General features: G+C 50.7%; 5 protein-coding genes across 5 annotated transcripts; 2 read left to right on the plus strand and 3 right to left on the minus strand.

Moving 5' to 3' along the window:
* Positions 1 to 18: 18 nt before the first annotated feature.
* nuf2 (kinetochore-associated Ndc80 complex subunit NUF2) lies at positions 19 to 1,595 on the minus strand (the record flags this gene model as incomplete). Its single annotated transcript, XM_022627055.1, has 4 exons — positions 19 to 132; positions 185 to 1,099; positions 1,166 to 1,426; positions 1,476 to 1,595. The coding sequence occupies 4 exons, from the start codon at positions 1,593 to 1,595 to the stop codon at positions 19 to 21; spliced, it is 1,410 nt and encodes a 469-aa protein (XP_022493598.1).
* Positions 1,596 to 1,801: 206 nt separating this feature from the next.
* PENARI_c001G09652 (translation initiation factor eIF2B subunit alpha) lies at positions 1,802 to 2,912 on the plus strand (the record flags this gene model as incomplete). The annotated part of the gene is made up of 2 exons (XM_022626890.1): positions 1,802 to 1,851; positions 1,904 to 2,912. The coding sequence occupies 2 exons, from the start codon at positions 1,802 to 1,804 to the stop codon at positions 2,910 to 2,912; spliced, it is 1,059 nt and encodes a 352-aa protein (XP_022493022.1).
* Positions 2,913 to 8,597: 5,685 nt separating this feature from the next.
* Positions 8,598 to 10,455, plus strand: PENARI_c001G04971 (MDR family MFS transporter; the record flags this gene model as incomplete). Its single annotated transcript, XM_022626506.1, has 4 exons — positions 8,598 to 8,819; positions 8,882 to 9,261; positions 9,335 to 9,758; positions 9,814 to 10,455. The coding sequence occupies 4 exons, from the start codon at positions 8,598 to 8,600 to the stop codon at positions 10,453 to 10,455; spliced, it is 1,668 nt and encodes a 555-aa protein (XP_022493386.1).
* Positions 10,456 to 11,487: 1,032 nt separating this feature from the next.
* PENARI_c001G06321 (S1 family peptidase) lies at positions 11,488 to 12,246 on the minus strand (the record flags this gene model as incomplete). Its single annotated transcript, XM_022626628.1, has 1 exon — positions 11,488 to 12,246. One exon carries the CDS (start codon positions 12,244 to 12,246, stop codon positions 11,488 to 11,490), a length of 759 nt encoding a protein of 252 aa, XP_022493698.1.
* Positions 12,247 to 13,390: 1,144 nt separating this feature from the next.
* Positions 13,391 to 25,760, minus strand: nrps12 (nonribosomal peptide synthetase fmqA; the record flags this gene model as incomplete). Its single annotated transcript, XM_022626647.1, has 3 exons — positions 13,391 to 15,091; positions 15,149 to 25,057; positions 25,131 to 25,760. The coding sequence occupies 3 exons, from the start codon at positions 25,758 to 25,760 to the stop codon at positions 13,391 to 13,393; spliced, it is 12,240 nt and encodes a 4,079-aa protein (XP_022493158.1).
* Positions 25,761 to 26,285: the final 525 nt, after the last annotated feature.

Raw genomic sequence — 26,285 nt, forward strand, 5'->3', positions numbered from 1 at the left:
CAAATGAAAGCCGATATCTTATAGAGATTTCTCCATCTCTGTCATGTAGAGCTTGATATGTGACTCCAGCTTCAGGTACTGATCGTGGGCCCCTTGGATCTCGCTCTCAATGTTTTCCTTCAGGTCGACCATCTGAACGAGGGTTAGTAATTGCATATTCCCGATGATAAAAGCTCAACCGTACCTTCTTCTCTGTCTGCTCGATGCGGATACGCCTCCGCTCCATATCGCGTTGCTTCTCTGCACGCTCTTCACGAAGCTGCTTCTGTACACTACGAAGCTCTTCCATGCGTGCCTGCGCAATTTCTGCTTTCTCCTGTGCGTTCTTCTGAAGCGCCTCAATGCGCTCGACCCAACGAGCCAGTTGACGTTGCAATAGTTTCTCCGTCTGTTCGACTTCACGGACGCTGTTGCCCCTGTCGGAGATAGCTTCTGTGGTTCTGGCCGCGCGATTTTCTTCCTCGTCCTCTTTCTGTAATTCCACTGAGATGTCATCTAGCAGTTTGACACAACCCTGCACGTCGTTGGAAACCACAGTGAACGTGTCTGACGAGGTCTGAAGTGCTCGAGCACGCCTTTCCATCGCATCAATTGAAGCCTTCTCACGCATCAGATGCTCAGAGAGCTCAGCCAGTGACGACTGGAGGGTAGCGGGAGACTCGAGTACGTAAGGTCGCAATTTCTCCGCTTCTTGTCGAGTGCGAACAGTCCTTTCGGTCTTTTCTTCCAACTGTTGTTGTCGCCGAGCCCGATCTGTCTTGACACGGTCGAGTGTCTCTGCAACTCGCGACTGCTCCCGGCCCAATTCCAACAGTCGTGCCTTAAGCTCATCGTTTCTGGAAACCTTTTCACGCACATGCGCCTCGTTAGATTGAAGGTCTTGTCGCATCTCGTTAAGTCGTAGTTCCATTTCCTGATTTTCTGCGAGAAGTTCATCGATGCGCGATTTCGTCTTTTCCGTCTTGTTGAAGTGCTCGTCAATGACGGGTGTTTGCGATTCGCGGAACCGAACAAAGTTGATCAAGTATGAGAAGATCTTGACGAGTCGCTCATGCGTCGGTTTCGTCAGATCTGTGAAGGTAAAGTCGTTGACACCGCACTGTTTGAGTTCATATGGGTCAGCTTATGCATCCTCTGGATTTCGCGATCAAGGTCATGCAATTACCTCCGCCAATAGCTTCCGTAGCATAATAAAGAACCCCATAAGATTGCGAGTGTCATTGGGAACGATATCAGGGTAGTCGCCGCAGAGGTCTTCTGCAGCTGCATGCATGGCGGGCTCCACTGTCTCCCGGGTCGTGTTCATGAGAAGCTCTGCGAACCACTCGAACACCATCTGGATTTGCTGCGCATTCGGTTTGGCCAGGTCGGCGAGGGTGAACGGGATACCGATGTCATTGATACATCCTGCAATTTCTTTATCGGGCTATCCGTAATTAGCGTGAGGCGCGGTGAATAGAAAAGCTCAAACTCACCAGGCGCATGAGGGCGTCGTTTTCATCCTCCTTCTTGCGGCCTCGACCATGGTGCTGGTTACCGTGGAGTTGCTGGCTCATGCGGTTATTGTAGCCAGCCGCCATCGAGTTCCGCGACATAATTACTTAGAACCCTGAAAAGGCAAGAGGTTTATCAACGGGGTGGGCAAGTGTTGTGATTCGGGTTGTTTACTTAGAGAAGCCTCACCGCCCAATTGAGGTTAGTGCCGGACTGGAGGGGCAGAAGCAAACAGGACAAACACAAATTCATGACTCTTTCTTTCATGTCGCTCTCATTATTCGCATCCTCGACCTGTGCAAGCAAAATGGCGACTATCACAGATGACGCGGCTGCGGCCAGTGCCAAACCATTCGAGTAAGCAATCTACGGTCCTCCGGAAGCTCCATAAACTCACCATTCCTCTTAGCATTGTCGCAACCTACAATGAGCTTCTACGCTCCGATCCCGACCTCACCATGCCTATCGCAGCCATTGAAGCTTTGGTTCTTCTCCTCACACAATCCGCCTCATCAACGATATCAGAAACCCTGGATCTGTTGGAAAAATCAACCGCCCACCTGAAGAAATCTATTCCGAACCCCATTGGTCTCTCCGCCGGAACCGACCTCTTCCAAAGATATTTGATCACCACATTACAACGGCCTGGGCAGCTAGGCCCAGCTGGCGACTTTAAGGCCATCCGCACACATCTTCTCTCGAACGGACGACTATTCATTCGCCGCGCAAAGGAAAGCCGACACAAGATCGCAGACTTCGGGCGAGGCTTCATTCGCGACGGCAGCACTATCCTCACAAATGGCGGTTCCCGAGCCGTCTCGGCGCTATTGCAAAAAGCAGCTGATGAAGAAGGCGGTCCTTCCGCTGTGCGGTTCCGTGTTATCTACGTCCTGTCATCGACTGCCACAACTTCTGGCGATTCATCTGAAGAGCCTGAGGGCATGAAGACAGTGCGCGCTCTGAGAGAGAAGGGAGTCCCGGTCTCGACAATCCCCGAGTCGGCAGTTGCATATTCACTTGGCAAGGCCGACATGGTCATTGTCGGTGCTGAGGGCGTGGTGGAGAATGGCGGTATCGTGTCTCGTATGGGAACCTACCAGATTGGTCTCCTGGCCAAGGCTATTGGCAAGCCTTTCTACGTGGTGGCAGAGAGCCACAAATTCGTTCGTTTGTATCCTCTCGGCCAGTACGACCTACCGATCGTGCAGCACGTAATCGACTTCCAGTCCGAGGAGGACATTGCAGAGAGCACACAACAGTCTTCGGAGGCGACTAAGAATGAGGACCGGCCCATCGAATTGCCTCTCTCCGCCTCGGTTGATTTCACTCCACCTCATTTGATCTCGGCGCTGATCACGGACAGCGGTGTCTTGACACCCAGTGCTGTCAGCGAAGAATTGATCAAGATTTGGTTCTGAGGAAAAAGCAAGCTAATGTTGCATGATTACCTGTATCCGCCTCTGATGCCGTTTGGCAGAATTTCAGATAGATGACATTATTGAATGACTTGATGTGGCGCCTATTCAGACCTGGTTTTAGGTGGTCCCACGCGGAAGCCTCTTTTTGAATAAGACAGGGGACTCCCCTATTCGAAGGTCTATGTCCCAAGCGTGGAATTTGGCCAAAGACTGGCCACGTGCTGTAAAAGCATAAGCAGGAGGCATAAGCTGCAGAGCACACTAAATAACACGCCTCTTTTTCTTCATGATCTAGCGCCGCAACAAGGATACCTAGTGATTTTCTTTGCTTCCCAGACTTTTCCATCTCTTCTGGTGCTCATTCAGAGATGTGAACAGTATAACCTCACTCGTCTACTTAGTATCTCCAGCCCGGGTTTCTCCCAACTCGTTTAATATAGACTAGGGCATGTTATGACGTGAGCGCGGGGTGTATCAACTACCCCCACTTGTTTTCATTTTGAAGAGTAAGAAGTGACAACTCCCAGTGATATCTAGCTTTCATCTCACAATGAAATACGAAAAACACCTCATTCCCCTAGAATCCGACCCTGCAATCTTCACGAGCCTAATGCACGATTTGGGCGTTCCAAAGTCATTCAGATTCATAGATATCTGGTCCCTTGATGCAGAGCAATTGCATAACATCCGTTCCGAAACCAAGAATCCTATTGAAGCGTTGGTCCTTATTCTCCCAGACTGTCCAGCATACACAGAGCAACCAGTCGAACACAGCATTCCTAAGGGAGACATAATCTGGCTACAGCAAAAAATCAACAATGCCTGCGGTCTTTACGCTATATTACATTGTGTTTGTAACATTTTAGCCGCTAAGGAAATTGGTAAGATGCTTACCCGATTTAATCCTCGTGGGATGTAATACATAATATCAACTACAATGTGTATGCAGACTTAGGCTCTTTCATGGACGGTTTCATGAAGGAACCAGCAGTCAACCACGCACGGTATCTACAGAATTCGGCGGAATTAGAGACCATCTATCGCCGAGCGGCATTAAGTGGCTCTACAGAGCCTCCAGCGGCCGAAGATGAAGTCGACTATCACTACATATGTCTAGTTAGGCGTTCGGGTTGTCTCTACGAGTTGGATGGAGATAGGGCGGGGCCAATATATCGATACAACCTGGCAGATGATGAGGATATTCTTTCAGAGAAGGGGTGTGATATTCTGAAAATGTATATGGATAGCTGTCCCGAGGGAAGCTTTAGCCTCCTAGCTCTGGTCAATTCTAGCTAGTACATTATTGACGATTTGCATATTCTTGTGACACTGGAATACCGTGTGTCGTCCATCCTTCATTGTCCTTGGTATTGATACCCACTCCCATCAGGTGGAGGATGTTCAAAGTTCGCTCTCGAAATCGTGATATTGGCATAAAAGCTGCAAGGTGCGAGAAAGTCGAGGTCTTTAGCGTTTTTCACTTCTGACACCAGGATAGCCATGTAGGATGTTATGGCTGGGTGATATGAGGCAAGGAACCATCGGTTTCTTTCATCTGGCCGGGTAACGGGAGAGGGAAGCAAATTTTGGCTTCATTTGGGTCACAAGTCGAAATGCGAGAGCGCCAGCATCCTGGTCAACTCAGAAGGTGACAGTGCTTGGCGCGGTAGAAAGGCAGTTGCTACTAGGTAACCTCTGAAGTAGTCATTGCCGCTGTCGATTACACATGTCTTCACATCCTAGTTGCAACTCCAGGTAGGGACATTTCATAAAGCCACACATAATATGTTGTGGACATGATCAATTTGCAATCCGGTTTGTGACGAGAACACACCATTCCTGCGCTTGCATCGCGGCAAAGGCATACAACAGCAAGTAGCCAAGAGCGACGAATATCCACAAAGCAGCCATGGGAGTAACCTTATCCCAGCTAAAAAAGTCGGTGAAGGCGAGTAGGTTGTAGTGATGATGTACGGGGGCCAGCGTTGCGTAGTGTGTGATGAGACAGGGCCCAAAGTGTCAGACGACAAGGAAGTGATTCCGACTGATGCTCAAATATAGACAAATCCTTGGAGTTGTGAATATCAAGCAATGCCAGATAATCTATGAACACGCAAGAGAAGAAACGGATAGAAAATACAAAGAGATAAAGAAGAATAATACGATTCTCCTTTGCATCCCATGATATCAGATGATTTTAAACCTGACCAGACCGACACTTGACATTCTAGATTCGAATTTTGGATTTTTTTGTGCTTCCACGTTCTCTTCCGAGTCGTTCCATCCAATACGAGAACGAAGTGGTATGTCTTCCGTCCATTTAGACTGCGTGTCGGATTATCGGACTGCAGAGATGCGGGGTTAGGACGATCTTTCACTTATTATTCTCCACCAGATCCCGAGTGCTGAGGGCTACCTTTGGGTAACGTGATGGAATTCCCTGTTCGAGTCATAGATCATCTGATAAATGTTTGGGCACGAAGACTGGTGTTGGGCGTTTCCGCCAATTAGGGTCTGGCGTATGATCGATCGAAGCGAGTTGAGAAGATATTAGGGTTTCCCGTTTTATATTGGTTCCTAACCATTTAAGGTTAGCACATGCAAAAGGAGAATATAGTATTTTTAAGAACAGAGATGAAACAGTAGTAAATAACGGTATTTATCAAGCTACATTATCGACTTTGTTCATCCTAATTAGATAAAGCACCACTAATTTATGTACCCAAGGTTCGTTACGGGCCGTTAAGGGTGACCAAGAAGACTAATTTTTGCAGGGGATTCCTAAATGAACCCTATTTTTGACGAATGGACCCCCTCTGTACTTGCCTAACCCTAACTAGGAAGGCATCGTAAGTTTATTTCACTGCTCATGCAAGATGCATGAATTTCTTTGCATTCCTACCTTACCTTCAATTTTCTGGGAGTCCTAACCCTCTGCTTTTAGAAACTCTATAGAAGTAGAGAAATCAGCCTATATAGCGGCTAGATAGCCCTTTTATATTGAACGTTCTTAAAGGAGTTATATCAAAAGTGAAAAAAGAGTTGTATAGAATCAGATGAATAGAAAGCTATCTTACGCTTCCTAGGCTGATTAGACTAGATATTCTCGTCCTAAGACGTAGAAGTTATTGCCGGCGACGCCTAGGCCGTAGAAGAGGCTATTAAGATGATCGTAAAACCGCTAGTCCTCGGTGTATTAGCGGTGGTAAGAACTTCATTCATTTTGACCTAATAATGCTTAGCGAAATACAATTACGGCGCTTTACTAGTTAGGGTTAGACAAATGTAGGGGGTTTCCGTTCGTCAAAAAAATGGGATCCATTTAGGAAAGCCCTTTTTGTAAAGTTGTTTTCCTCCCGGTACTTCACTATGACCCTATCGAAACATATCACCGGGAAGGATATAAGATCGTCTCTTTAACGCCGACCTTTTCTAATCCGATCCCCTATACGTCAATCGTTCTATCGAAAGTCGCATAGACCGGCTGATCACCCGCAATCGGACCGCCAAACGTAGCAGTAGTAGACCCTGCACTTCCTCCTTTATGTCGACATTCTATAGAGGCAGCAACCATCTGTTCGCTAGTAGAGGACCCTTCGCTAACTATCCGTCCGGGAAGACACAATCTGCAACCCATTCGAGTCTTAACAATAGCGACGGAAATAGGAGATATGATCTTTCGATGCGTAGGAGAGACTTATTGTATAACTACTAGCCGCTTTGACACGGAGGTATTCGGAGACGAATTTTTTGTCGGAGAAGTCGAATGTCGGCTGCTTCTCTAAAGTCATATCTAGATCAACATAGGATAAGTCTAGGATGAGACTAACAGGCAGCAAAGCGCTATCGGCAAGGACCGTCCACTTAAAGGGCCGTTCAATAGTCTCTGCACCACAGCTCCTCTTCTACCTAACAGCCTAGGAGGACAGGAAACGCACTATCCCTTAATATTTCTCTACCAGTGTGGATAGAATTTTTTTTTTTTTTTGGATTTCTTCTATAGAGAAGTCGTAGCTGACTTCGATGTTCCCTAGTTCCATTACACTAACTAATGCCTAACAGTAGTCCTCTTTCCAGCCGTATTCTTGGCTTTTCTTACCAGGCGGGATAGAAAGAGGACTAAACTTAAAGAATCCTACTAACCCATATTGAGCAACAGTTTGCTTGACGCAACCAAATCATCCATTCCGGTGACTTCGGTAGCAGATGCCCTAACAACTAACATAGAGTTTAGAGCGTCCGGATCGTGACCTTAACTTTGTGTAAAATACGCTGAGGCTAGATTATAAGCTAGTGTCGACACGGGGATCGACTTTTCACGAGCGGTAGCCTAGTGGCCGTTGTAGAATCCGCTGTCAGAGAAGGTATTCCTATATCCGTTAAACAGACGAGTGCTCGCTAGAAGAATACCTTCAGGTAATGTCCAACCCGATTTCAACGAGCGCTCGTCCTTCTGAGCAGCCCGAAGCAAGCCAGGTCTCGACCTTGCCTGTTTAATCTTAATCGTGAATTTGGTCCTATAGGTCCCACTGCCGTTATGTGACATATCTCTCTACTCTGCCCTGAGGCGAACGAAGTGAGAGAAAGAGTTTAATGTTACCTTCATATTTACTTTGTGAGTTTCCTATTAGGCAAATACTCTGTTTTCATTTGAGACTCTTATTTTCACACTCTTCAAGCACTCCACTGACTGCTGTTCAGATTCTAGTATCCCCTTGTATGGTCTACTGCTTCACTACTCGCCGCGCACTGGCATTCTCGGCGCTATTTTACTCATTATGGCGTGGCGGAAACTAATAGCAGAAGCATATTAGACCACAACGCTCATTGAGCACTTAGGGCTTAGTGATCCGCTTACCCTATCAATACATGTATCCATCTACCTAACACATAACCACAGATATATATATTCTTACACTCGAAAAATAACCCTTGATAAGCATTAATTAGCATATACTTACAATACCATACGTACGGGGATGACTCAGAGTGAGGCAGATAGAATGCTGCCACCTATATCTGGCCTTGCTAGTAATGGTGTGAAGGAAAAAAAAAAGCCACTCATTAAAATGAAAAGCAATTATATACTAAGCCATTTTAAGCTAATGCCTATACATTAGGCTAATGCAATACTCATGCAATAAATGCAACGCCATGACTGCGGTGAATGTTGAAGAGCACTTTAGGCTTTGCGAATAAATATCAATAAATATCAATATTGACCACACTGACAAGGATGAAGCGTTACACAGAACATCCTGTTTTTGGCCAGAAGAAAACAAGAAAAGAAATTGATCATCACACTTCATTATGCCAGGCCCAAGAATGATGCCACATCAACACCCAGCCTCGTAAACCTCAACACTTCATTCTTTACCCTCAGCATTCATTCCCATTTGCTGGCAACTGCTCTACATCTCCGTAACTCGGTCAACCCTTACCGAATAGTAGTGGAAAATCGTACCGAGTGATTCGACGTGGTTGTCTTAAGTGTACGTTACGAATTCCCACCCCTTACATGATGTTACAGCGTACTATTGCAAGGCGTTTGAGAACGGATGACTGTGATTCCTAACTACAACTTATTAATGTGAAAATAGGTGCCGAATTCTCTGGAAACTGTGAGACAAATTTAATCACTTCAGGTCCATCTTCCAGCCGCACTCAGCTGAGGTCGCGCCAACCATGACGGACGACATCAAACCAGCAGGTGTCCAATCTGAATACTATCGCTTGACGGATTCACCATGCGCCCCGCCGAAGGAGGCGCTTCCCTGGGAGATTGAGGAACCAGCAAAAACAACGACTTTAACCAATAGCCCTGAAAATGAAGCAGAGTATCCATCTATGTGGAAAATAATTCCCATCACAGCGGGGCTCTGTTGTTGTATTTTCTGTATGGCTCTGGTATGGTGCTATCCATCCCACCAGCTTAATACCACGATCCCGCTAACAGTCATTTTGCAAAGGACAACACAATCATCGCAACGGCTATTCCGAGAATCACTGCCGAGTTTGATTCGCTTAATGACATGGGCTGGTATGGTAGCGCTTACATGTTGACCACATGTGCGGTAACCCTTATTTTCGGCAAGCTTTACACATACTATTCGCTCAAATGGACATTTATGACGGCGCTGGCCTTGTTCGAGCTTGGGTCGCTTGTCTGCGGCGTTACTACATCCTCGACGGGCCTGATAATTGGCCGAGCACTAGCAGGAGTAGGAGCTGGAGGACTGTTTTCGGGCTCTACGCTTGTCATCGTAACCCTTGTACCTTTGCGAAGGCGCGCGATCTTTACCGGGCTTATTGGGATTACATTTGGAATTTCCAGCGTGGCTGGTCCGCTGTAAGGCAAATCATTTCTTATTATGGGCGGTGATCTTCTGATCTCATACTAATTATATCCTATATCACACCAGGATGGGAGGCGCTCTAACAGATCATGTCAGCTGGAGGTGGTGTTTTTATATCAACTTACCATTTGGAGCCCTCACAGCTCTTGTGATTATGTTTTTCTTCCAGGATAAACAAACCAAGAACAAAATCACAAACCGTGAGAAACTACGGAGTTTGGATTTAATTGGCACAGCCATTTTCCTTCCCGCCATCATTTGTATCCTTTTTGCCTTGCAATGGGGGGGTCAAAAATACCCCTGGGCAGATGTGCGGATTATCGTGCTGTTTGTGCTATTTGGGGTGTGCCTTTGCGTCTGGATCTACATTCAGTATCGGAAACAGGACCGAGCGACAGTACCGCCTCGAATCATTAAGAACCGCAACGTTTGGGGTGCAATGGTCTACTCTACAATGATTGGCGGTTCTTTCTTCGTCTTAGTCTACTATGTAAGTGTGCTTTGTTCGAGCCACGTGGTTTATTACTGACTCTATATTGGAACAGCTCCCCCTATGGTTCCAGGCAATTAAAGGGGCCAGTGCTACTAGCTCTGGCGTGAGGAACCTGCCGTTAATTATAGGCGTGACTGTCTTCGCGATGGTTGCAGCTATACTAGTGACGCTGTCCGGATACTACAATCCTTTCATGCTGGCCGCGTCCGTAATCTTCAGCGTCGGCAATGGCCTCCTCACAACACTAGAGCCTGACTCAGGTCCCGCCAAGTGGATAGGCTACCAAGCGATGGCTGGTATTGGGGCAGGCCTGGGTATGCAGCTGCCCAATATCGTTGTGCAAGCAGCCCTCGATGATGCTGATGTCCCCGTTGCGACTGCGCTGGTCGTATTTTGCCAATCGCTGTCGGGTGCGATGTTTGTTTCCATTGCTCAAAATGTATTCCAGAATCGTCTGATTGCAAATGTCCGGAAGATGGCACCAATGCTCGATCCATCTCTAGTGACCCAAGCTGGAGCAACAAAGCTGCGGGAAGTCTTTCCTGACGACCTCGATGTGGTTCTACAAGCGTACAACGGTGCTGTCACCCAGACGTTCTACATCGCAGTTGCAACGAGTGTTCTTTCGATATTTGGGGCTCTGTGTCTACAATGGATTTCTGTTAAAAAGAAGCGGGTGACGACGGCTCTTTGAGGAGCGGAAGGTGGTTGGATGAATGTTTGTAGAAGATAGTACATCTTCGATGATGTTGGCTTATAGGTCGACAGAAAGATAGGGTTATATGAGCTTACTATGCACTCTAGTTCAGAATCCCCCGACAATTTCTGCGTTGATATATTATTATTCCGGGTTCTTCTCAAGGGACGAAGGGTCCTTGATTTCCTAATTTACCCGTTCATTTTGTTGTAGAATTTTGTTGCTGTCCCGTAAGAGCCTTCTGAGGAAGAGGAATTAATTGAAGGTTGAAATCTGTCTTGGCCTAACATATTATGCATTTCTCTATCGTTCGATTGGGTGATGGAAATGTGGTCGCCCCTCTCCATCGAGGAATATGTCGGTTGTTTCCTGTACACTTCCCTTGCCGTTTAAGTCGCTCGCTGGAGGCTGATTACTCCTTTTAAGCTTTGCTGGTGGGAATAGACAAGCATCTCCCCAAGGTGTCGATTATCTTACCGGAAATAGCGTGCTGTGCGCTGGTGGTTGCACATTATCCTTGTTCTTATATAATATATATTTCTACAGAAAGTATCTGCTTCCATTTGTGTGTGCATGTAATACTCTGTTCATCAGTCACAACGTGGAGGAATCTGTTATCACATCTGGCCTCCTAATGGCCATAACTATAGCGGCATTCAACATCCTACAGGTTTTTCCTAATACTTCATTTCCTAGATATCAGGTACTTGCCCCTGTTAGTAGGATCTATATCCACACTGTATAGGGAGCATATACATACTAATGACGGATATGCAAAGGTTTCGCTGGGGTTTTGCAAGCAGATCTATGACTTTGAGAACTTCACGGACTGTGATAACTCATTCCACGTTATACTTGAATAATGTTAAACTAGCATTTCCAAAGCGCTTCACAATTCTAATCTGGATACTGCAAAGCGGCCTTCGGCTTTTCAAGAGCCAGACGAGTGTGAGAATGTACACTTGCGAGAGGCATATGAAGAGACACAAGCAGACACGTACAAAAAGCGCTAAAATGGAATCGACACTTTTAGATAGCATTATCCATGATCCAGTTCTTGAAGTAGGTCAGGTTGGTATGCACATCGGGAACGGCTTTCTTCAGATTCGTGTCATAGATACTGAAGCTGATGAGCCCCACGACGCTGCCATCGAGGACGTTCACAACCGGTCCTCCCTTGTCGCCTTCCCAGGCAGCTTTCTCCGTTGGCGGCCAATCACAAACCATCCGGTTCGAGATGGCGTGTATATTTTTCCACTCGTCAGCGCACCACTCGGCAGTGATTCCCACGGCGGGCAGCTGTTGCAGCTTCTTAGGGAATTCTGTGTCGCTGTAGTTGGTCAGACCCCAGCCATACATGGTCACACCGGAACCAATAGCAGCAGAGAAGTCACCGATGACCGCGAGCGGGACGTTATCAGGCGCGGCCTCGCGCAGGCTTAGAAGGGCCAAATCATAGTCCCGAGTCTTGGTGCTGTATTGAGGATGCTGGATGATCTCGTCCAAGTTCACCACGGTTCCACTGGTGGTGCGGTCGCTACTACCAACCCGAGCTTTCAGGGAGCTACTGGTTTCATTCTGGACACAGGAGGCCGCCGTCAGAATGGTTTGGGGGGTAATGAGGACACCGCCGCATTTATGAAAATCGCCGTCCGAAGACAGAAGCGCTGCAGCATAGGGTGCTGCGTTGGTAGGAGCCTCAATGCCTCCGTCTAAGGCATGAATGGGCTTTGCAATAGAAAGCAAGAGGCAGAGAAGGGAAGAGCCGTAGGTGATCGAGTTCAACATTATGAAAGGAGAGCGGACAGAGCAGGTTGACAGCTCAATGGACAGCAGCAGAGATATTTGTGTGGTGGTGGAGCAAGAAAAACCAGCCTCGGAGGGGAATGGTACTTGACTTATATAGATTCTCTACACGCAGCCTGGAATGTTTGTTAGGGAAATTATTGACGGATGGAGTGGCAGGAATAGCCATCTGGGGATCCGTAATAGCCCCTTTTTGCTATTATTATAGCGTTCCTTTTAGCCGGTTCAGTTTTGTATAAGAAGCAACATATGGTAAAACAAAGGCAGTATGCAATATGCGGGTGGCTAGGAGTACATAGATCACGCTTCAGCTGCTATTACGTACAGAGTCTCACCAGGAACATGCAGACAAGGGTCGTCGCCTGCATTTCTAGATCGCCTGCAGTTATATATTGAACTGGCATCCACAAGTCTTGGGACCGAACCAATCATTTTTGCATTACATCGCATTGCATTGCTTTCTAACCGCATTTCATTTACACTTCCTTCGCAGTGCTTTTGTCCCTGCCAATTTTATGCTACGACAGCTTCGCTGATCCAGCTCAGCTATGTTCTCAGTGCCTCCTCACCGGTTCCATATGCAGGGAATAACCCCTTCCCTCAAGAGGCAGGCACCTGCATATTTCATGCACTGTCGGAAGCATAACCAAAGGCCTGGCCCGGTCCCTCCGTACGCTCTTTCGCGTGTGCATCCTCGAGGCATATTTGCAGGTCCTTAGAAATGTGACAATCGCTAGTCCATAAAAACGAAGATTGTGGCGTTTTTGCCCAATTGAGTTTGTGAGACATTAGTCTAGTCCAATGATCATAATTAGGCCATGAACCACGGCTACTTCAACAATCGAGTCAACTCTGGGAGCCTCAAACCATAAGTATAAGCAGTGTATGAGTAGATGTTCTCTAAGATAACAATTACCTTGTTCCATTTTATATACTACTCTGCGTCATTAGCTGGGGTATATGTTCCTACTACTTTGCAGCGGTGTCATATCAATGTCAGTCAAGGAAATATAGAATGTGAATGAACTTCTTTATGCTATTGAGACCGCGTGGGTTCCGCGCTGCGTTAAATGAAACGTCTTTGATACCTGCAAAGAAATCATAGCTCGCACAACAAACAGACGTCCTACAATGTAATATCGAATAATTTTGCCGCTGGGTAGGCGGCAAACTTCTCGATAATAGCACATATGTCCTTGGACAGGTTCGTAGCCTGTTCTTGACGCAGTACGCGAGAGCTGGCACAGATCTGAACCTCTAATCGATCCGCATGTGGCTCAGTAAAAATCCAGACTTCGTCTAACGGATCGAAGCGAGCGAATCTGGAAAACTGGACATCAAGGGGACCGTCGTCTTCCCCGTCTCCGTCAACGACAGCTCCCTGTAAGGGAAGGCTATAACTCAAATCGATATTCTGATGCTGTACAATGAAGCTCAGTGGCGTCTCTGCAGGCCAGTTTGTACTGTGCTGGAAAATCTCGCGGAGCTCGACATGCTCATGGGAGAGAGACCGAGTATATTGAGTTTGCGCATGATTTAGAAGATCCATGACAGTCCACTCGGCCGGGTCTTCAGGAAAGGTGACTCGTAGAGGGATAAAGTTGAGACAGCACCCTAGGAGTGATTCAATGTTATCTAGGGGTAGGTTTCGGCCGTTGACTGTGTGTCCAAAAACTACATCTCTTTGACCGAGATGACGGGAAAGAAAGAAAGCACTTGCTGCTTTTACTAGAGTGGCCATAGTAACCCCCAAAGGCAAGGAGGGAGGCGGGGAGATTCCCTTGAACGTCCAGAGGGTCTGATCAGACTGCGTTGCGACGGCCGGCTCTGTACAGAGAGTGCGTGGACGGGGTGCAAATGGAATGGCCATCTTGGCACCGTCGAGATACTCTCGCCAAAACTGGAACGCCGGATCCTGTTTGATATCCGCTGCCGCGGACGAAACCCTGTGGTATAGGTATTGAGCAAAGTCGGAGGTGGGCGGCAGGGGTGTTTGATTGTAGATGGCAGCGAAATCGCTGAATAGCCGCGGAATGGAGACTCCATCCCACTGCGCATGTGAAATCTGGATCGTGAGAACGACATGCTGCTCCCCCGGACGAGAGGCAAGAGTAAACCTCACCGGCAGACTGCCCCCCATGACGTCCAGTGTGGGCCAGTCCGTGCGATCCCACAGCGATTTACAGACTTCCAAGGGCTCCTCTTCCGGCCAACACTGGATCTCACGTATTTTGGCATCGAAGTCTGCCAGCACGAGTTGAACTGGACACCCTTCATGTTCCACGAAGCTGGTGCGGAGGATGCTGTATCGCTCTATCAGTGTTTGACACGCGGCGCGAAGACGATCCATACTGAGTGAGCGCCCTTTGATCGTCCAGTTGTACGAATGCAATGTTTTTCTCTGGATGAAGAAGTGCTGAGCCTGCGTAATGGGGAGCAAATCTTCCAGCGTGCTTTTCATGGGAATAATGTTCTTTGCACATAAGTGCGCATGCAGCGCCTTGGGGTCCTCGATGGGACTTAAGGAGAATGGTTGCCACGATTTGTCCTCATCGGTGTCTTTGGGGACTGCCACTCTGGCCAACTCTGATAGAGTGGGATGGGCAAAGATGTCGGCAACGCCGAAGCTCATGCCTGCAGCCCGGCCGAGTGCAGCAGCCCTCATTGCATCGATGGAGTGTCCGCCACGGAAGAAGAAGTTATCACTTGCGCTAATGGTCTGGATAGGAAGATCCAGAACGGTTGCCCAGATGTTTCTCAGAGCACGCTCGGCGTCGCTGGAGAGAGGGTTCTCGGCAGAGGACGGCGAGGAGGAGGCCCGATAGCTCTGTAACTTGTCCAACGACATGGATCTTACGATATTGCGCAGGCAGTTCCGATCCACCTTTCCTGAATGCGTTCGAGGCATGTGCAAAACAGGGAGGAAAATGGCGGGCACCATGAAATCAGGGACCGTTTGGCGTAGTCGGATCTCCACGGCGGCCACTCGTTCTGCGAAACTATCGCTGGGAGCTCCCAAGGTATGAGACTCGTGGGTTTTGCATTTGTCTTCTTGGTCAAATTCTTCCTGCCAAAGAACCATGGCCACGAGCTGAGATTTGGTGCTTCCGGCGGGCACAATCATCTCCGCCACGACATCGCGAGCAACGCCATCGAAGCACCGATGTACGTGGACCTCGACCTCAGCCAGCTCCAACCGTTGTCCTCGCAATTTGACTTGGCGATCTTTGCGGCCGATGATAATCAGAGACCCGTCGGTATTTGAACGGACCAAATCCCCGGTCTTGTAGAGACGGGGACAATTCGCCTGAAGGGGTCGCAGTGCCCGCAGCCAGGCCGGGGGCTTGATAAATGCCTGTGCGGTTCTTTCGGGCTGGTTGATGTACCCACGGCCAACAATTGGACCTTCAATCAGCAACTCACCAATGGCTCCTTGGGGAACCAGCTTTTCGTGATCGTCGCTATCGACCACCCACAAGACGCATCCTATGGGATGTCCAACATTGCGCGGGTCGCTCGTGGCGCAAATCGACGATTGGACGACAGCCAAGGCAGAACACTCCGCAGGCCCATAGCCATTGATCAACCGGACATGAGGCGCCCAGGAAGAGACATCCGTCTCCGTCATACACTCGCCTGCCAGCATGATGCTATCGATCGTGGGCAGCTCCTCGGGACGGAAGAGACGGGCCACCGAGGGGACTAGCATTGCAAAGTTAGCTTTGAGAGTGCAGGCGACATCGCTGAAGCTATTTTTGCGCTGCTGGTCGGAGATCACGCAAATACAGGCCCCGGCCATGAGAACGCTCAACTGTTCAAGGATACTCATATCGAATGCGTAGGAGGAGAATTGTGTCACTCGGGAATGCCGAGTGAGCTTCCAGGCCGCGATATGATCTCGGGCGTCCGTGCAGTAAGAGCTATGATCGATGACAAGCCCCTTGGGTTTGCCTGTGGAGCCCGAAGTAAAGACCACATACAAGGCATGGTCTGGTTGCACAACTGGAAGCGCGATGCTACTGGCGTCACGATCGCTCTGGCCATCTAGCTCCCAGGCACAGTGGTCCGGTCCCACGAGCACCACAGTGGTTGCGAGCTCATTGCTGATGGAGGCGTGCGTCGAGGAGGTGACCACAATTCGGGCCTGGACCTCGGCGCAGATCTCTACTCTTCGCTGTTGGGGATATAAGGTATCGAGCAATAGCAATGTGCCACCAGCCTTTAATACCCCCAACATCGCTACAGGCGTCCAGCGGGACTTTTCCAAACAAATAGGAACCACCTCGTTAGGAGCTACGCCACCACACTTGACGATGAGATGCTGCGCCAATCGCGACGAGAGAACATCCAGCTCTCGGTAAGTAAACGATCCGTCTGTGTCACATACGGCCTCACTGTCCGGATACTCGTTGCAGCGCTCGCGGATGATCTGATGGACGGAAGATTCCACGCGAGCAGGCAGACTCTGGTTTCGGGCTAAGACCAGGTTAAAATCGTGTTCGCTGAAGATGTCGACTGCGGTAATTGCAGTATCGTTGTCGGCCGTGAGGATGGAGCGGATTGCCTTCTCGAACGTCGAAATCACGCTGCAGGCCTGCAGTTGCGATAAAACGCATGTTTTGAATCGAAGGTTGAGAGTGGTGTTGTCGCTGCCAGGAACAACAGATATAATCAGATCATCTTCAGCTCCATCCTCCATGGCAAGCGTGGTGAATTCCAGCTCCCTGTCTTCCTTCTGCAAGAGCTGGCCACTCTGCACCCCGACAGAGGTATTAAAGAGCGCTCCATCCGTAACACCGGCCAGCCGATGAGCGTCTGACAGCGGAAAGCACTGATGCCTAAGACTCTCCAAGTACTCCTCTTGCAGCTGGTATATGCTATCCCGGACCATCAAGTCCCCGGTCAAGGTGACCCGGCAGGTGAGAGGATTTAAGATGGCGCCTACAGCGTCCTCGATGCCATCAATGGGGAGATCGCGGCCGGACTTGACATAGCCGAAGCAGACGTGGTCAGAATTGGTGAAGCTGCGGAGCACCAGGGCCCAGGCAAGAGCCGCCAGGTTCCACATTGTGACATTGTGGCTTCGGCAAAACTCATCCACGGTGGCTTTTCCCAGGCTACTGTGCTGTAACGTGCGGGATACGCTGCCCCATTCCTCGTCGTGGCCGCAGTCCTCTCCGTTAATGCTCGGGAACAGACACGGCTCAACGCCTTGTAGATATTTTTGCCAGTAGCGGGAGGCAGCCTCGCGATCTTGCCGCTCGATATAACACACGTAATTACTAAACAGTGGCCCTCTCCCCGGGAAAAGTTTCCCCTCATACGCCAGGCACAGATCGCGCTCAATGATCTGCATGGTCGTTCGGTCCATAATGGCGTGGCTCATATCGAGGCGGAGCAGGATTTCTTCGTGTCTGTCATCCTCCCACTGGCACAGATTCATTCGGTGCATTAACTGCCCTTTGGGCCAACCGTCTGACAGGGCAGCTGGAAGAAGAGGACCGGATGCCGATAGCGTGGTGTGTGTGACCACAGATTCCGGTGGGACATGTCGCAACACGACTTGCTCCATGTACGAATCTGCGCGTGGGCTATCGACAAATACTGTGCGCAGGGCGGCATGTCGTTGGATGACCTGGCAGCAAGCTGCGTACAGACGTTGCAGGTTCGGTGCCTGACGCTGTCCATCTATGGAGCTTTGGATCTTCCACGTCACACTGGCATTATAGCTGTGGGCGATTTTGGCCTGGGCGATGAGCATCCCGCGCTGACTGGGAGAGCATGGATAAATCTCCTCAACGTTGTCCATTGAAATCCCCAGAGCCGGTAGTGTTGTAAGCACAAGTTCCTGTAGCTGCGGGTACGACAACGATGGCAACAAAGGGAAATCGGACAATGTATAGCGAGTGTGGTGCTTCATGTGGCTTGCAGCCCGGAGTTGTGATTCTGCAGCCTCCAGTGTTCTCTGATACGTTTTAACCCACTCGTCAATCAGATCTGCATGTCGGATCTGGCGGGGGTAAACCAATTGAACCCGCAGACAACCGTTTCGCACGGATGCGCCGACTTCGAAGATGGCAAACCGCTGGATATCGTCGCCCGCGTCTAACGCGCCCTGTGCTTCATGCGATTCCGTATTGAACAGCGAGTTGGCATGCTCTAATTGCTGGAACTCGCCGGCATAGTTCAAAATGAGCTCCATCGGGTGTTCCTGCCGGAAGGCTCGCTGACCGTCCGTGTTAAGGTAGCGAGAGGTAAAGTATGCCCACCCCTTGTTCGGCACAGCTCGACGTGCATCTTTGACCCGACGCAAGATGTGGGCGAAATTGTGCCGATCCTGCTGCTCCAGGTTGGCCGCCACCACCACAGGCCAGACGGTTGTGAACCAACCTACGGTCTGTGCGAGATTGATAACCGGATCCCACGGTTCTCTGCCGTGGCTTTCATTGAAGATTATGGGTGCATCGCGGGAAGGGAAAGCTTTTAGGAAGGAGTATAGAAGAGCAGCATGCAGGATCTCGACCGGTTGGCAATCAAAGGCGACCTGGGCTCCTCTGAACAGCATTCGTGTGCTTTTCTCATCGATGGTAAAGCTCTGCAACTGCGTATCCCCCATGCGGTTGGGCTGGCCGGGCGAATTGAACCAAAACGCCCTGCTGTCCTTATGGTAACTTTCTGGCAGGGTCAAGGAAAGAGCGACCTGCGGGAAGAGGGATCGTTGTGCATATTGGGCTTGGCATCGACACCATGTCTGAAATGAGATGGAGTCGGTCTTGCCTGGCAGAGTCTCCCCGGCGAGCAACGCATTGAGGTCAGCTAGAATGATGCGCCACGAGACAAGGTCAACCACCAGATGGTGAATCGCCAGGAAGAGGTGCTGCGAGCCATCCTCCGTAATGTCGATTAAATTAACCACGGTCAGAGGGCCCTTCTCCATGTTGATCGACTGCGTGCTGGCCGCTGTGACAGCGCTCAACTCGGAACGGGATTTTAATCGGTGGGCAGTGCAGTGGCAGTATGTCCACTGTCCATTGTCGCCTGGGGCAGTCGGGAGAAGGGATTGCATCCACCGGCCATCATCAGGCAGGCGTGCAAATTGTGCTCGTAGCATGGGATGTCTGGACAGTAGAACGCCCACGGCGGCATGCAATGTATTCAGTGAAATTGACTTACTGAGACGGAGCAAAAATGTCTGATTGAAGCGGTACCCGCTGCCGTTCTCAGATTGATGGTCCAAGAACATCTGTTGAATGGGAGATAGACCAAACCAGGTATTCAGTTCCTCGTCCTCGTTCTGATACTGCTCCCCACTAGAGACGTTCGACGAGGCAGTGTATAGCTCGGAGTGGGCCGTGATCTGGGCAATCGTTTTGTGTCTCATTATTTGGTCGAGGGTTACTCGAAAGCCCTTGGACCGTGCTTGTGCCACAATCTGCATTGCAGTAATGGAGTCACCCCCGAGATGATAGAAATTATCATCCACTCCAATGTCCTCGGAAGGCCGGTTCAACACATGTGCCCAAACATCGTGCAACTTCAGCTCTGCGTCGGAGGTGGGAGACCTTGCCGACCGGTTCACTGAATTCTCACGATACAACGCCAGCTGTTCCGGTGAGCACCCCTCAGCGAGATCACGGAGCCGGCGTCGGTCTAGCTTGCCGGATGCACTTTGAGGTAGGTAGCGAAGAGGTAAGAAAATCTCGGGAACCATGAACAGGGGAATCCTATCCTGCAATCGACCACGTGCAACTGCTAATTGCTCCCTGAATGAGGGCACGAGAGAGTTGGCGACAAAGAGAGCATCGTCGCTGACCCCGTTGGTGTGATCGTCAGCCACTTCGGTCATCACCACGAAAGCAACAAGGCTTTGGGTGTTGGACGAAGAGGCCATTGTAAAAGTGATCATCTCGACGACAACCTGGTCAATCTCTGGCCATGATTGCTGGACATGTTTCTCAACCTCCCCCAGTTCGATGCGCTGCCCACGCAGCTTCACCTGGGCGTCCCGACGGCCCACGTACTGCAGTGACCCGTCATTGTCGTAACGCACGAGATCTCCGGTTTTATACAACCGACCATACGGCACTTCGGGATGCAGCATGCGCATCCAGGAGGGTGGAGAGAAAATGAACACTGCATCATTTTGAACTGGATCGCCCAAATAGCCGCGGGCGACAGTGGGGCCTTCCACGAGGAGCTCGCCCACTGCGCCGATGGGAAGTAAAATGTCATGGTTATCGGGGTGGACCACATAGCAGCAGATGCCAGTGAGTGGAAACCCGATGTTCTGAGGGTTCGAGCCCGTGGTGATACATGGCTGAATGGTTGTGGATACCGCACACTCGGCTGGTCCATAACCATTCATCACTCGACACCGGGCGTTTCCGTTGTTGTTACCAGCCCAGTCGGCCACGTCGGAGGGAGTCAGGGGTTCTCCCACGCTCACAATAATCTCGCTAAAGCCCGGGTCACTTCGCAGGATATGCCGCGCGAGAGACGGAGTAAGATGGGCATGGGTCAGGAGGAACTTCCGCGCTGCAGCACCCAACTCGTTGCGGGCTTCGAAAGTTGAGGGCACACACAGGCAAGCCCCGGCCATCAGCGTGCTCAGAGTCTCCATAATGCTGCCGTCAAAAGAATAGCCGGCGAACTGCAACAGACGGGACTCACGAGTAACGTGCGTGGCAGCATTGAGAGCCAGTGCACTGGAGCTGAATGACCGGTGCTCGATCATGACTCCCTTAGGAGTGCCGGTCGAGCCGGAAGTAAAGGCGACGTATAATGCGGATGTTTCCTGAGCAGCAATGGTGGGCGCGCATGTAGCATCAGAGGGCCAGTGGTCCGACTGATCCTGGTCGACGACCACAGCCACAGGGACCAAGTTCTGGGCCAATTCGAGATTGGCTGGAGATGTCACTATGAAATGAGGTTTAACCTGGCGACAAATGCCTTCCAGGCGTGTCCGGGGCTGGGATGGGTCCAGCAGCACAAAAGCGCCCCCTGCCTTGATGATTCCCATGATAGCCACGGTTGTCCAAAGGGACTTCTCCATGCAGATGGGCACTATCACCTCGGCTTCCACCGCGCACGCATTGATGAACTGTGCCGCCAAGCGAGTTGAAAGTCGGTCCAGCTCGGCATATGTGAGCTTACCATCCCAAGCCCAGACGGCACAGGCCGTGGGTTGTTCAACGCACCGCTGTTGGATGATATGGTGTACACATTCATAGCTGCCTCGGAGAGAAGATATCGGCCCACTCCACTGGCGCAATTGTTCCAGGTCCATCGGACTGATGAATGGCACCTCCTCCAAGGGCCGCAAGGGCTCTGTGAGGATAAACTGTAAGGTCTGTTCAAAGTGCCGGAGAATCCGCTCCACCGCGGGCACTGAAGTAACGACAGGATCAAATTCCATAGTGACATCCACCTGCCGCGACTCTGTCAGGCTGCATATGACTGAGAGAGGCCAACTGGCAAAACCACCGGCCACCGCGGACCCGGCTTCCAGGGTGGTCAGCAGTGGACGATGCTCGTCAGCCCACGGCGGCTGGACAATGAGTTGACTTTGGAAGCTGCAGCCATCGGCCGCCTCCCTGCTGACCTTGCGGATCCGCTGAAGACCGAACTGCTCAAAGGGAACCATCTCGCTGGACTGGGTCTGGACGGCCTTCAGCGCCGCTAGGATGGTGTCCTCGGGACGGAACCGCACGCGAAGGGGCACGGTTGCGACAATGGGAGCCACAATTTTCTCGATTTCAGCAACGGGCGCCGCTCGGCCAGACACTGTTACTCCAAACACGACATCTGGCGAACTGGTATAGTGGCTGATCAACACAGCCCATGCCAGCCGGATAACATTGGAGATCGTGTATCCACCTGGAGCATCACGCTGGCAGAGAATTGGGAGATGGCGGCTTGCAGTGGGCACCGACGTGTATCCGGGAGATGGGAGTGCAGGGAACACCTCCGCCTCTAGACCTTCGAACTGCGACTGCCAGTACTCTGTTCCGCTGGGGTTGGCGAGCTGGCCAGAGAGATATTGGATGAAAGGGGCCATCGAGTTAGGCACGAGACGCTCGCCAGCGTAGGCTTTCTCCACCAGATCCATCATCAGCCCTGAGGCCCAACGGTCACAGATGGAATGATGCATCATCACCACAAAGTACATCGCCGACGGATCGCTCTGGAAGGAGGATGATTCTGATCCGGCGAGGATTGAGGCATGCACCAGAGGGACCCCAACCAAGAGGGCGTCCGTCGTGCGCCGCTTCATGTACATGTCCCAGTCTACCTCCACATCCGGGTTCGCGTCATCCCATTGGAAGCTCTCCCGCAGAACGACCTGAAACATCCTACTGCCATCCAGTTCGGTCACTATTCTCGTCCGCAGGATTGGGCTGGCCTGAACAACCGCCTCCCACGCATGGCGTAAGACAGCAATGTCGACATGCGGCTGCAACTTGTGAATAAAGCGTGCTATATATGCACCAGGCTTGGATGCAGACAAGGCCAGCATCCCTTCCTGGAGCGGCGTGCAGGGATAGATATCCTCAATCTCGCCTTCCTCCACTCCGCACACAGAGGCAGCGGTCGAGATCAGTACTGGCTTGGAATGGGCATCAAGCAAGAAGAACGGCTCGTTGGAGTCAATTTCATCCGTCGAGGTATGACCCAACTGGGCCACTATACGGGCTAATTCGCCCAGACGGGAAGCCGCAAAGATATGCGCCGCCGTCAGCTCGACGCCAGCTGCTCTGGCCCGACCAGCCAGCTTCATCGCCATCACCGAGTCTCCCCCGAGGGTGAAGAAATCATGCTCCATGCCGACTTGTGCCGGGGGAAGATTGAGCAGCTCGGTGATGAGCTGGTGGATGAGCACTTCATGAGATGTCTGCGGGGGCTCCGAGGCGGCGATCTCCACGCCAGTCCATCTCAGCAACTCCTCATGTCGCAGTTGCTCTGCCTCTTGTCTAAGTCGTCGTCGATCAATCTTGCCCGTGACAGTCAGCGGCATGGACTGGATTTGCAAAAATAAGCGCGGAACCATGACATCCGGCAATTTTTCCTCTAGTGTCTTGATCACCCGCTGAACTGTGGCCACGAACTCTTGGTCTGGCAGGGCAAAAAAAGCGTTGCCGATGCCAGATGTGGTTGGAGATGTGGGTAATGAGGGCGCCGGAACGAAAGCAACGAGGCTGGCAACCCCGTCCCCATCGGCAGGCACAATAGCATCAATCACGGCCTTTCGGAAAAGTGTCGATGACTGAGCCATATGGAACTCAGGCTCCCCAAGGTCAATACGTTGCCCACGCACCTTGACCTGTCGATCCTGCCGACTGACATATCTGAGCAGGCCGTTGGAATCGTAGTAAGCCAGATCCCCAGTCTTGTAGCAGCGGACGCCCCCTGAAACATTGCACAATTTCCTCTCCCCTCCTAGTGGTCCCTGTCGTCTCCAGGTAGGCGCCTCGAGGAAGCTCAGCGCCGTCTTATCCGGACTATGCAAATATCCCTGGGCGAGACTAGGGCCTTCGACGAACAGTTCCGCCACCGCACCGATTTGGGCGATTCTCTGCGGGTTGCCCGGCTCAATCAACCAGCAACGGGCGTTGGCGGGAGTCCCAATGATGCCAATATCTGCGATAGACTGAATCTGTGGCGATACGCAACATACCCCGGCCCATTCGGTGAATCCATAGGCTTGAAACAGGCGCGTGCGCTTGGCCCATAGCGAGATCTGGGCCTTCTTCAACGGCTCCCCGGCGACTAAGATGCATCGCAGGCCGGGAACTGCGTCTGGACCGATGGTTCCCAAAACAGTGGGAGTTACAAATGCCCAATTGATGGCCATTTCCTCCATGGCATCCGCCAGACGGCTCACTCGGTCGGAATCCGAGGGCATACACACAGTCCCGCCCGCGGCGAGCGTGCACCAGATTTCGATCAAAGAAACCCCAAAACTAAATGACGCGAACTGCAGCACCCGGCTCGTAGAGTCCAGGTGAAGGGCCTTACAGTGGGTTGCCACGCTCGCCAGCGCTGCATGATCCACAAGACATCCCTTTGGTTCGCCCGTACTGCCAGACGTGAAGAAGCAATATGACGGCGCGGTTGCATCGATTGGCCAGCCGCTCTCGCCAACCTCATCCTGCTCATTCTTGGGGAGCAGGAGCATAGCTTGTGCATCCACCGCTAACGTGGGTGTAATAACCTCATCCATCAGCGCTTGATTCTCGGGCGAGGTGAGTCCCAAGGGAGGGCCATTGAGCTGCTTCACAATTGATCTCAGGCGAATCAAGGGCTGTGATGCGTCCAACGTCACAAATGCTGCCCCAGCTTTGTTGACAGCAAGCATGGCCACCACGGCCCATAAGGATTTGTTGAAGCACACGGGGATAAATGTGCCTGGCTGGACCCCTATTGTCTGGAGATGCCGTGCTAATCGGGATGAAACGGCATCCAATTCGGCGTACGTGAGTGTGCCATTTGATGCCAATAAAGCGGGATGGTCGGCCTGCGCCTTGGAGAGATTGTGGATGATTTGGTGGATGGTAGGAACCGATGGCTGGATCAATACTTGGCTATTCCATTCCCTGATCGTTTTCAGCTGCACGGTGCTGGTGATGGCCAATTGAGAAAGGCTCTTCGTATTCGCCTTTATCGCCACTGTCATCACGGCTTCAGCCAAAAAGGGTGCCATATGCTCCGCCTGTCCACTCGACAGGACTGCTGTTTTGTACACGAGAAACCATTCGGATTTCTCTAGATCAAGAGCCAGCATTATAGCACATTGCTACACATGAGAAGGGTTAGCTATGTGTTTTCTAAAAAGGAGACGTGTTAGAAAAGGCGCAAATGAGACCTACCTCTTGTTCTACTTCTTCTATTTCTTTCTCTTCCTCTTCCTTGGATCCCTCGTCGTCTATTTGGTGCGATATGCGGGCAAAAAATTGTTCTGCTATCTTCTTTTCGCCCATATCATTCACTGCCTCCTCATCTTGACCGTGATAGAGGGCAACCCCTGTATTGAAATATGGATAGTAACTCAGGTTCACGTTGGAAACCGACCATCTCTCGATATGGAATAAATCAGAGGCCGCCCCAGTCCGACTTCGCGCAGAAGCAAACAGTTTCATGTATTGCTTCTCTGCGCTCCTGGCTGTGAAAGGGCCAGTGGTCTGGTGCACACCGATCTGGACTGTGTCGACTTCGGCATATTCCCACAGGATCAGAGCCCACACAGTAGCTAGAAAGCACAGGGGATCTTTCTGCTCCGCTTTCAGGCTCGAGTTGGGCTCCTGGCCCTGATTCGGACACGAGGGAGGGCAGGACGAGGATGAGAGGATTCCAGCTGCTTCCAGGGTGCAGGTACATAGTTTGGTCCGCCCCCAGTGTGTCTTATCGTTGTCGGCAGAGGTGTTGCCATCGTTGCGGATTGGGAAGAGGCATTTTTCAGTGGGGAGATCACTTCCTCCATTGGGATGTTGGATTGTCATCTTTTGTCCGTTCCTTGATGTGAGTGGGTGTGTAATAATATGCTATGCGAGAAATACTCTCGTGTAACGTGGCACTCGGAAGAATATAAACAGAGCTTCCTCCTTTTGAATGCAGGCAATCGATGTCCCGCACGATCATCTGCAGTGTTCATGTTTTGCTAAAGAGAAACACTCGCATACCTTTTCTCTTACTGTCCATTATTGATGTTACAATGCATCCATTCCTCCAATTTCCACAGTATACATGATACCATAGAGCAACTGCAAGGGGTTTGAGAATAGCCATTGCGTATCTGCTAGTAATCTCGGTTCGCTGTAGCCGGCCAAATATTGCATACATTCTTCATCAAGCCACACCAAGGGGGCTGAGATTAGCCTGAAGGCTGGTCTAGAACCTCTAGATTTGATCTAAATCGTCCGTTGATGTCTTAGAACTGTCTGATCTACAAGCATGGGGCTCTAGCAATTGAGTGTTCTCATGCAATGCTTTCACCCACATGTATGTCGCCTCCTGCATGTAAATAT

This window comes from Penicillium arizonense, assembly GCF_001773325.1.
Source record: "Penicillium arizonense strain CBS 141311 chromosome Unknown PENARI_contig001, whole genome shotgun sequence".
NCBI lineage: Eukaryota > Fungi > Ascomycota > Eurotiomycetes > Eurotiales > Aspergillaceae > Penicillium > Penicillium arizonense.